Source organism: Capricornis sumatraensis, chromosome 1 (assembly GCF_032405125.1).
Source record: "Capricornis sumatraensis isolate serow.1 chromosome 1, serow.2, whole genome shotgun sequence".
In the NCBI taxonomy this organism is placed as follows: Eukaryota; Metazoa; Chordata; class Mammalia; order Artiodactyla; family Bovidae; genus Capricornis; species Capricornis sumatraensis.
The window spans coordinates 58076953-58088088 of NC_091069.1; the positions used below are offsets into that span (position 1 = coordinate 58076953).

The 11136-nt window shown below is 46.7% G+C and overlaps 1 protein-coding gene and 1 non-coding gene across 2 annotated transcripts in view; one reads left to right on the forward strand and one right to left on the reverse strand.

Annotated features, from left to right (window-relative positions):
• The window catches only part of REEP1 (receptor accessory protein 1), a 112113-nt gene extending 102111 nt beyond the window's left edge, over window positions 1–10002 (reverse strand). The window contains exon 1 of the mRNA XM_068966795.1: window positions 9884–10002. Coding sequence (XP_068822896.1) covers window positions 9884–10002 — 119 coding nt within the window. The remainder of the gene's footprint in view (window positions 1–9883) is intronic.
• TRNAG-GCC (transfer RNA glycine (anticodon GCC)) lies at window positions 8011–8082 on the forward strand. The gene has a single exon. It is a non-coding gene; the product is annotated as a tRNA-Gly (tRNA).
• Window positions 10003–11136: the final 1134 nt, after the last annotated feature.

The window sequence follows — 11136 nt, forward strand, 5'->3', positions numbered from 1 at the left end:
AAATTAAAATAAATAAAACAAACCCGAAGTAGGATGAAGTCTATCTCTTTACACAGTGCTTGGCACACAGAAGATATGAATAAATAAGTGAAGGAATGAGTGAGTGCATGCATGAATGAATGAATGACTCAGGGGCAGAGAGAAGGTTAGAGAAGCAGTTTACAACCAAAACAGCAAGGAAAACCAGTGAGTTGCGGTTTCCCCTCTTTGGAAAGTGGGTAGAGATCCATTCACACATACGCCTTATGGTCTCCCAGAACTTATAAATATTCCAATAAAACAAAGGAACAATTCTTGTAAAACCATTAGCAACTAAGTCCCAGATTTCATAGGAAAGAAAGATGCATGGACCCAAACACACCACAGCCCCAACCAGATGAAGGTGAGTCTACTGCACTCAAGAAGGAGCACACAAGCCACTGCAATTCCCTCCACTCCCTTCCCTCAGGCTTAGACGCCCAGACTCCGTTGTTTCATTTGTAATCACCGACTCTTAGGGAGAACAGCGTTAAAAGCTATCACCCTGCCCCCAAAAGGAAAAGAATCACCCTGTGAGTCCCTCTGCACCAACAAGCTCCTCCCCTCCCACCCCCTCCTCCCGACTCCACCAACAATAAGGGTTTCTAATAATTAGTGCACACAAACCCTCAAAGGGGCCCCACCGTGTTGCAAGAGTGCGCTGTTCATTATAAATGAAAACAAAAACCATTTCCCCATACTAGTGGATCACACTAGTAACCATGAAAACACTGCACTGAGGCACAGACACTGTTTGGCACAGCCACACTGCCCATTCACCTCTCTCACAAGGACCCCCCACGCCCCCCACCCCCAGGCACGAACAGAGGACCCTGCCTCCAGCCAAAGCTGATTCAGGCACTGTCGGCCCCCAGCTGGACCTCTCCAATTCTCCCCCTGCCCAGGAATTTAGAATTAGAGCTGAGCGATCTACAGGTTACTGAAAATGAGGACTGTAGGCACAATGGCAAAGAATCCACCTGCCAATGCAGGAGAAGCAAGAGATACACGGGTTCAATCCCTGGGTCAGGAAGATTCCTTGGAGAAGGAAATGGCAACTCACTCCAATATTCTTGCCTGGAGAACCTCATGGACAGAGGAGCCTAGCAAGCTACAGTCCGTGGGGGTGCAAAGAGTCGGACACAACTGAGTGTGTGCGCGTGCACACACACACACACACACAGAGTGGCCATATCTGACCAAATGCTCACCAAGGCAAAAAAGGATGTCTGCAGAGACAGAAAGAAGGGAGTACAGAGAAGCAAAGACAATATTTCATGCTGAAAGAGACAGACAGACATGCTGTATAAGGACAGAGCTGAGTCTCTTTTTATTTTAAGCTCATATACTCTCTGGATTCTCACCATGCTCAGCTCCTGGTTTCAGTCCTTCCTAAAGTTCAGGTGGACTCTGTCCTCTCATACTCCGGGTGCCATCCCAACATCCTTCCCACAAACATCCTCTCTTGCTGAAGCTGATCAGAAGCACATTTCTTTTCAGTTCAGTTCAGTTGCTCAGTCATATCTGACTCTTTGAGACCCCATGGACTGCAGCACACCTGCAGTCTCTCCTGGAGTTTGCTCAAACTCATGTCCATCAAGTCAGTGATGCCATCCAACCATCTCATCCTCTGTCATCCCCCTCTCCTCCTGCCTTTAATCTTTCCCAGCATCAGGGTCTTTTCCAATAAGTCAGTTTTTCACATCAGGTAGCCAAAGTATTGGAGTTTCAGTATCAGTCCTTCCAATGAATATTCAAGACTGATTTCCTTTAGGATTGACTGCATTGATCTCCTTGCAGTCCAAGGGACTCTGTTACTTGCAACCAAAGAGTTTTACTGAGACACCACCAAAACTGCCTGGGCACAACACTCCATACACCCCTGGGTGCACAGATTGGGCAAGGCCAGTGTCTACGCCAGCCCCACCACCCCTCTCCCTAGCTTCCACCCCCTCCTCCAATCTCCAACAGCTGTCAGTATTTCCTCTTGGATCATATACTTCCCCTCAAACCCCATTTCCTTATGTCAGGGGCTCTTAAATGTGAGGTACATCAGAATTCCTCGGTGGGCTTGTTAACACACAGATTGCTGGGCCACCTCCAGAGTGTCTGAGTCTGTGGGTCTAACATAGGGCCCAAGCCTGTCTTTCTAGCAAGATCCCAGGTGGTGCTACAGCTGGCCCTGGAGTACAGCTTGAAGATCACTGCCCTATTTCCTTCCACGGAAACAAGGCATCTACCCTTATTCAGGGGCTTCCCTGGTGGCTCAGACGCTAAAGAATCCACCTGCAATGTGGGAGACCCAGGTCCAATCCCTGGGTCGGCAACCCAGGAAATGGCAACCCACTCCAGTATTCTTGCCTGGAAAACTCCATGGACAGAGGAGCCTGGCGGGCTACAGTCCAGGGGGTCACAATAGAGTTGGGTATGACTAAGCACACACACACACCGATGCAGTCTGGCCGATCCAGCCACACCCAGCACACCACGGGCGTTCTCACACGGCCCTCCGGATGCTCCCTGTGCTCTGCTCCTACTCTGAATCAAGTCCCACCTCTCCTGTGAGACTTCTCCCACCCAGCCTCATCAAAGAAACTCTAGGCCTCTCTTCCTGAAATGCAGAATATACAAAAACAGTTGAGTAAAGATAATCTAGTTTCCCATTTCCCCACCTTTGCTTGAAAAAGTGATCATAATAAAATACTTCCAATTGGCTTACATTGGTAGGTAGTCTTTATCCACTCTTCCAAAAAAAAAAAAGGACTGATGGCTTTTCATGTAAAACAATCTACAGCATCACACTGGCAACATTTTCCCACATGCTGGAGACAAACAGTTACTATAACTTTATCAAATGAAAGAACAAAATGTATGTCCCTCCCTCTTGCTAAGGGTCATGCGATCTACAAACAGGCGGCTGGGAGTTCTGCGGACAGACCTCAAAGAACACTAATAGAAACAGCTATTTGTTCTCACTCAGAACCATACAGGAAATTCTGACAGGCCCACTCACGACTGGGAGCAGGGGAATCAGTGCTCTGTGTATGAAAGCCATTTGATGCCACGCATCAAAAGCTTTTCAAAGACTCACACCTGTTTATCCCTAATTCCATCAGCATAAGGAAAACATCTGAAAAACAAAGGCCAGCAATACCATTCCCTATAGTCACACACATGAACAAAGTCAGAAACAAATGGGACGTCTCACATGAGCATGGCTTTCACATCCACAAATTTATTTATTGTCATTCATGCTCCCCAGGTGGCGCTAGTGGTAGAGAACCCACTTGCCAATGCAGGAGACGCGGGTTCCATCCCTGGGTGGGGAAGATCCCCTGGAGGAGGGCACGGCGACGGGCATGGCGACCCAGTTCAGTATTCTTGCCTGGAGAATCCCATGGACAGGGAAGCCTGGTGAGCTACAGTCCATGGGGTTGTAAAGAGTCAGACACAACTGAAGTGACTTAGCACATGCCAAAAAGGATTTACTATATACTTAATTGTGCTCAATTTAGTATGGATAACAGCCCTTAAAAGTGGATATTTACAAAATATCTGAATCAGCACAACACTGTTTAGAGCATTATCTTCAGGTGAAAAGTAGAATACAAAATTGTTACTATGTATAAGTACAACTGCATATTTTTACAAATTAACTTCAAAAGCAGAAAAGGACCAGAAAGATTCTCTATGATGTTATCAGCAGTCCTGGTGGGAAGACGGAAACAGTAATACTTTTTCCTTTCTATTTTTACGTGTCTTCCAACTAACGATGAGCTCATTTTTAAAACATAGCTTAACATAAATATAGAAACCAAATGGGGTGTGGGCGTCAGGTGTTCCCTATCATATAGCTCGGAGAAAATCACCTGTTCTTGATAGAAACATGTATCGGATTACGAGAACAAAAGGCAGACAAATGCAGAGAAGGCAGGACTGGGGAGACCTTTGCTGTCAGCCAAGTGCACACTGCTAAGAATCTTTTAGATGCAAGATTCAAAGGCAAAAAAAAAAAAAAAAAAAAACGTGAGTGGTGACAGCCCTGCTGCTCAATTGGACAAGATTACAGAAAAAGGGGGGAAAACACATGTGATGTTAGGAAGGCACTTTCAAGGATGACCCAACACAGATCGTGTCTTAAACTGCTGGCAGTGAAAGAATAACGGCATTTCTCCTGGGGGTCTCAGAGCCTCCCAGGTCTGCTTAACAAGTTCACCCTGCGAGCCAAGAAGGGCAGGACTGCAGACAGCTGGTGTAAGGACCAGAACTGCAGCCCAGACTGTCACTCACTGATGGAGACCTGGACTAGTCAGCCTCTGGGCTCTTACTGTCCTCCTCTGTAAAATGGGAGGGTCTTGGAAGAGAGTCATTTGGTTGTTAGTAACAGAAACTGCTCAAGCTGGCATAAGCAACAAAGGGAATCTGTGGGGAGGACCCTGGGGTAAAGTCAGAACCCCAGGGCAGCTGGGCTCTGGGAGCGTCTAGGACTGGGGACTGGAGAGCCTAGGAAAGCAGGCAGGGTTTCTCACACCTCTGTGTGCCCTAATTATCTGTGTCACTCTTCCTTCTCTGCTAACCCATCTTCCACATGCTCTTTGTGGCAGAACACAGCCTGCACACCTCCTCACACTTACTTATGATGACTCCCGCCTCTTGAATAATTGGTGTTTTAGCTCAGGCTACCATAATGACGTACTACAGACTGAGGGCTTAAATCACAGAAATTTATTCTCCCACAGTTCTGGAGGTTCAAAGTCCAAGATGAGAGTACTGGCATGGCTGGGATCTGGTGAGGACGGACAGATGGCCAGCTTTCTCTCTGTGTCCTCCTATCACAGAGACGGGGGGTGGTGCGAGAGCTCTCTGGCGCCTCTTCTTACAACAGCACTAATCCCATCATGGCGGGGAGGAGGGGGGCATCCTTGTGACCTCACCTGAACCTAATTACCGGTGGTAATTCCTTGGTGGCTCGGTGGTAAAGAGTCCACCTGCCAGTACAGGAGATGCGGGTTCAATGTCTGGTCTGGGAAGATCCCATATGATGTGGAGCAACTGAGCTCGTGTGCCACAACTATTGAGCCTGTGCTCTAGAGTCTGGGAGCCACACAACTGAAGCCCACACCCCCTAGAGCCCAGCTCAGTAACAAGAGAAGCTGCCAAATGAGAAGCCCTGATACCGGAACTAGAGAAAAGCGTGTATAGTAACAAGACCCAGCACAGCCAAAACAAAATAAAGAAGATTATTTATAAACAAATAAACCTCATTACTTCCCAAAGGCCCCACCTCCAAATATAATACCTTCTCACTGGATGTTAGGACTTCAATATATAAATTCGTGCCTGCATGCTCAGTCGTGTCTGACTCTTTTGTGATCCCATGGGCTGTAACCCACCAGGCTCCGCTGGTCCATGGGATTTCCGGGGCAAGAATACTGCAGTGGGTCCCTCCTCCAGGGGATCTTCCTGACCCAGGGATCGATTCTGCATCTCCTGCATTGGCAGGCAGGTTCTTTACCCCTGAATCACCTAGGAAGCCCCTATATAAATTGGAGGAAAACACAATTCAGTCCATGGAAACTGGCTACCTCTGAATCTCACTTCTCTGTTGCCAAGAGAGGGAAAACAGAATTGGTTCAGTCTTGAGTCAAGTGGTCATCCAGCACAAACTCGGTTTCCAGGATTGATTCCCCAGTCCTGTCTCTACCCTGTCACCTGAATGAAAAGCTATTAAAGCAGCAAGTCAAGAACTGTTCCTCTTGGTCAATATTTCCCACAAAACTAAACACTCATAGAGGATAAAGGTCATTTCTGTCTTATCTACCACCACCTCCTCAAGCCCATCACAGAAGCAGGCACACAGAAAATGTTCAATGCCTGATGGTTGCTTTTTGGCGAAATGGGGATGGACTTCCCCAGTGGTCCAGTGGTTGAGCATCCACCTGCCAGTGCAAGGGACACAGGTTCAATCCCTGGTCCAGAAGGAGTCCACATGCTACAGGGCAACTTAGCCCATGCACCACAACTACTTGGACCAAACTCACAAACCGATGCTCTGCAGTAAGAGAAGCCATCGCAATGAGAAGCCCATGCTCTGCAACTAGAGAATAGCCCCCACTTGCCACAACCAGAGAAAGCCCACGTGCAGCAACCAAGACCCAGTGCAGTGAAAAGTAAATACATTTTTTAAAAATGGGAGAAGGATAAGGAGTTTGTACTCCAAAGATAAATATAGACATACCATCACTTTCTTGGAGCCAGAGTATGATTTCCACCCTAAACGTCAAGAAGACTTTCCTTTGAGTCAAACTTTCTTGTTTCTTAATTTTTCCCAGGCAAAGAAAATTATCACCTACCATTGCTTGGAAAATCCACTACATGTATGTTGAATACTAACAATGTATAAAGTGTATAGAGCAGAAAAAGGATCAAAAGACAGATTGTCTACCTTCAAGGACTGAGACCTGAGCCCAACCGAAAAGCCATCAATATTAGCAAAGAAATAAGAAAACATGTGATATGTCTCAAGACGGCTGGGAAGAATATTGCCCAGTGACCGGTGCGAGCAAGCAGAGTGTGCTTTGAGGGTGCAGGACACGGAATCCACCTTAGTCTAGAGTGGCCCAGGAAGAAAAAGCAGATGTTAAAGATGGGTGGGATACAGCTTGGTGAGGTAGGGATGTGACCTTCAGGAATAGGGTAGCGGGCACTCGAGTCAAAGCATGGAAAGCACACAACATATGTAGGGATGGTCACAGAGAACAGTGAATAAGGTCCTTTAGAAGTACATTATAGAGGGCCTTGAACAACTGCAAAATTCTAGACTGGATAACTGAATGGCTGTGAGCACTGAAAGGGCTTCCCAGGTGGCCCAGGGGTACAGAATTCACCTGTCAATGCAGGAAACACAGATTCGATCTCTGGGTTGGGAAGATCCCCTGGAGGAGGAAACGGCAACCTGCCCCAGTATTTTTGCATGGGAGATCCCATGGACAGAGGAGCCGGGTGGGCTACAGTCCATGGGGTCACAAAGACTTGGACACGACAGAGCAGCTGAGCACACAAAAGGGCGCTGGAAAGGAGAGAGAACAAGTACCTGGGCCCTGAGCAGGTCCTCTGAGGACAGTCATGCCAGGCAGCCCTGTTTCTTCTTAAAACAGGGAGACCAGCAGGGGACTGTGAGTTTTGCAAGGTCATGAGTACAAGTTCCCATAAACTTGATATAAGAAATTTCCATAAACTTGATGGCTTAAAATAACAAATTTATTCTCTCAGTTCCAGAGGGGAGACGTCTGAAACCAAGGTATTGGCAGGGCCACACTCCCTCCAAAGGCTTAAGGGGAGAATCCTTCCCTGTCTTTTCCTAGTTTCTGGGGGCTGCCAGCAATCCCTGGTGTTCCCTGGACTGCAGAGGCATCGCTGTAAAATCGCCTCAACTGTTACATGGTATCCTCCCCCTGCATGTCTCGGTCTGCGTCCAGATTTCCTTCTTATAAGGACACCAGTCACTGGATTGGAGCCAACCCTAATCCACTGTGAACTCATCCTAACTTGACTACATTTGCAAAGACTCTATTCCCAAATAAAGTCACATTCTGAGGTCTCGGGTGGGTTTCCCTGGTGGCTCAGCAGTAAAGAATCTCCCTGCAGTGCAGGAGATGCAGGAGACGTGGGTTCAATCCCTGAGTGGGGAAGATTCCCTGGAGAGGGAAATGGCCACCCATTCCTTGAATATTCTTGCCTGGAGAATTCCATGGACAGAGGAGCCTGGCGAGTTACAATTCATAGGGTCACAAAGAATCAGACGTGACTGAGCATGCACGCATCTTTGTGTCTTGTGTATATGAGGTCTCGGGTAGACACGAACTTTGGGGAGACACTCTTCACATCAGCACAGACACTGAGTAACTCTCACCCTTATGTGCTGGTTCGAGAAACTAACAGCCACATAAGCAACTGTTCCATTATCCTGCATGAAAAGTGACTCAAAGGACTTCCCTGGTGGTTCAGTGGCTAAGACTCTGCACTGCCAATGCAGGAGCCTGGGTTCGATCCCTGGTCAGGGAACTAGATTCCACATGCTGTAACTAAAGAGTTACCAAGAGTTTACATGCTACAGCTAAAGATCCTGCACACCGCAAGGAAGAACGGAGATCTCACGTGCTCCAACTAAGATCTGGCACAGCCAAATAAATATTAGAAAAAAAGTGACTCGATGTACTACTGTGATGGACACCACCAAAGGAGGAGTCCCCACGCCAGGACAAGTTAAAGCTCTAGATGACTTCCAAAATTCCTTCCGATTATACACACATGGGGTTCAAGGTTCCGTCAATTATTTCTGTTATACTGACTTACCAATTCAGGCCTCCCTCTCCATTCCTACTGCCAAGACTCTGGTTCAACCCTGTTGCTTCAAACTTGATAGAACTGTTTTCACATCACTTCCTCTTTCTAAAAACCTTCACTGGCTCACTCCTGTCTAAAAGCAAAGTCCTGTACTTTGACCTCAAATCTACCTTCCCCACCTGAACTCCCTAGACATCCCAACATGAATTCTCAACTTGAGTCAGTCTGGTCCTTCAAACACAGCTGGCACATTTCACCCCCACACCTTAACCTGGCACGTGCCTGCCTCCCGGCAGAAGGGAATCCAAGTTGCACCTGGAAGACCACTTGCTCCTCTTTCACATCACCTCTGAGGACCAACCAGCCCAGCCCTCAGTGCTCTGGCATCTCCATGAGTCTGACTGCCTGCAGAAGGGCTGGATCCTTGCTCTCTCACTGCCTTCCACTATTGATGATCCTTTCTGAACGCAAAGAATGCTGCAACATCCAAACAGAGACAGACAAAGGCTGTGAAATCAGAGCCAATGGATAACCATTAAGAGCTGGGCAAATTCCTTAACCTTTCTAAGCCTCAGACTGCTCATCTGTAACATGGAATAATACTACGTACCTATCCTATCGGACTATTGTCAGCGGAAAGTGAAACAATACATGCACAGCTGCCCATGCAACATCTTACATGGAGTGCCAATAAAAGTACTCATTTGCAGACTTCCCTGGTGGTCCAGTGGTTAAGACTCCACGCTCCCAATGCAGGGGACCTGGGTTTGATCTCTGGTCAGGGAATTAGATTCCATATGCTACAACTAAGTGTGACTAAGAGTTTGAAGGCTAGAGATCCTGCATGCCACAACTAAAGATTTTGCATGCTATAACTAAAAAAAAAAACACAAAAACTAAAAGATCCTGTTTGCTGCAAAAAAGATTGGAGGTCCTCATGCTGCAACTAAGACCTGGTGCAGCCAAATAAATAAATGAATATATTTTTAAAGTACTTACTTGTATCATGGTTGTGATGTGCTAAGTCGCTTCAGTTGTGTCTGACTCTTTGCAACCCTATGGACTGTAGCCGAACAGGCTCCTCTGTTCATGGAATTCTCCAGGCAAGAATTCTGGAGTGAGTTGCCATTTTCTTCTTTAGGGGACCTTCCCAACCCAGGGATCAAAATCCGCATCTCTTATGCCTCCTGCATTGGCAGGCAGGTTGGACCCAAGTTTTGTGTTTAGGTCTGGGGACCAAGGCACAGATCTGTGTCCCTCCAGAACCAAGTAACAAACAACCAATGACTATCAGGTGACATATGTCGTAGGACCCTGTAAGCATTTAGCTACCCCGCCCCTCATTTTATGAATGGGGAGACTGGGACTCAGGCAGGCAAAGTGACTCACCCGAGCTCACAGAACTGTTAAGCAGCAGAGCCACGAATGAACTGGGCAATGACTATTTTCTTACATCAAATGTTGAAGTCAGTTTGGGCTTTGGTTACCTCACTGGTAAAACCGGGATACTAATGCCTACCTGCCCAGGTTGCTAGGGAAATACTGCATCAGGCTGGTGAGGGAAATGACCAGGTGTATGATGAGCAGTACAAAAAAGATCTTCACGACCCAGATAATCACGATGATGTGATCACTCATCTAGAGCCAGACATCCTGGAATGTGAAGTCAAGTGGGCCTTAGAAAGCATCACTGCAAACAAAGCTAGTGGAGGTGATGGCATTCCAGTTGAGCTATTTCAGATCCTGAAAGATGATGCTGTGAGTGTTGCACTCAATATGCCAGCAAATTTGGAAAACTCAGCAGTGGCCACAGGATTGGAAAAGGTCAGTTTTCATTCCAATCCCAAAGAAAGGCAATGCCAAAGAATGCTCAAACTACCGCACAATTGCACTCATCTCACATGCTAGTAAAGTAATGCTCAAAATTCTCCAAGCCAGGCTTCAGCAATATGTGAACCGTGAACTTCCAGATGTTCAAGCTGGTTTCAGAAAAGGCAGAGGAACCAAAGATCAAATTGCCAACATCCACTGGATCATCGAAAAAGCAAGAGAGTTCCAGAGAAACATCTGTTTCTGCTTTATTGACTATGCCAAAGCCTTTGACTGTGTGGATTACAATAAACTGTGGAAAATTCTGAAAGAGATGGGAATACCAGACCACCTGACCTGCCTCTTGAGAAATCTGTATGCAGGTCAGAAAGCAACAGTTAGAACTGGACATGGAACAACAGACTGGTTCCAAATAGGAAAAGGAGTATGTCAAGGCTGTATATTGTCACCCTGCTTATTTAACTTCTATGCAGAGTACATCATGAGAAACGCTGGACTGGAAGAAACACAAGCTGGAATCAAGATTGCTGGGAGAAATATCAATAACCTCAGATATGCAGATGACACCACTCATATGGCAGAAAGTGAAGAGGAGCTAAAAAGCCTCTTGATGAAAGTGAAAGAGGAGAGTGAAAAAGTTGGCTTAAAGCTCAACATTCAGAAAACTAAGATCATGGCATCCGGTCCCATCACTTCATGGGAAATAGATGGGGAAACAGTGGAAACAGTGTCAGACTTTATTTTTTGGGGCTCCAAAATCACTGCAGATGGTGACTGCAGCCATGAAATTAAAAGACGCTTACTCCTTGGAAGAAAAGTTATGAGCAACCTAGATAGCATATTCAAAAGCAGAGACATTCCTTTGCTGACTAAGGTCCGTCTAGTCAAGGTTATGGTTTTTCCAGTGGTCATGTATGGATGTGAGAGTTGGACTGTGAAGAA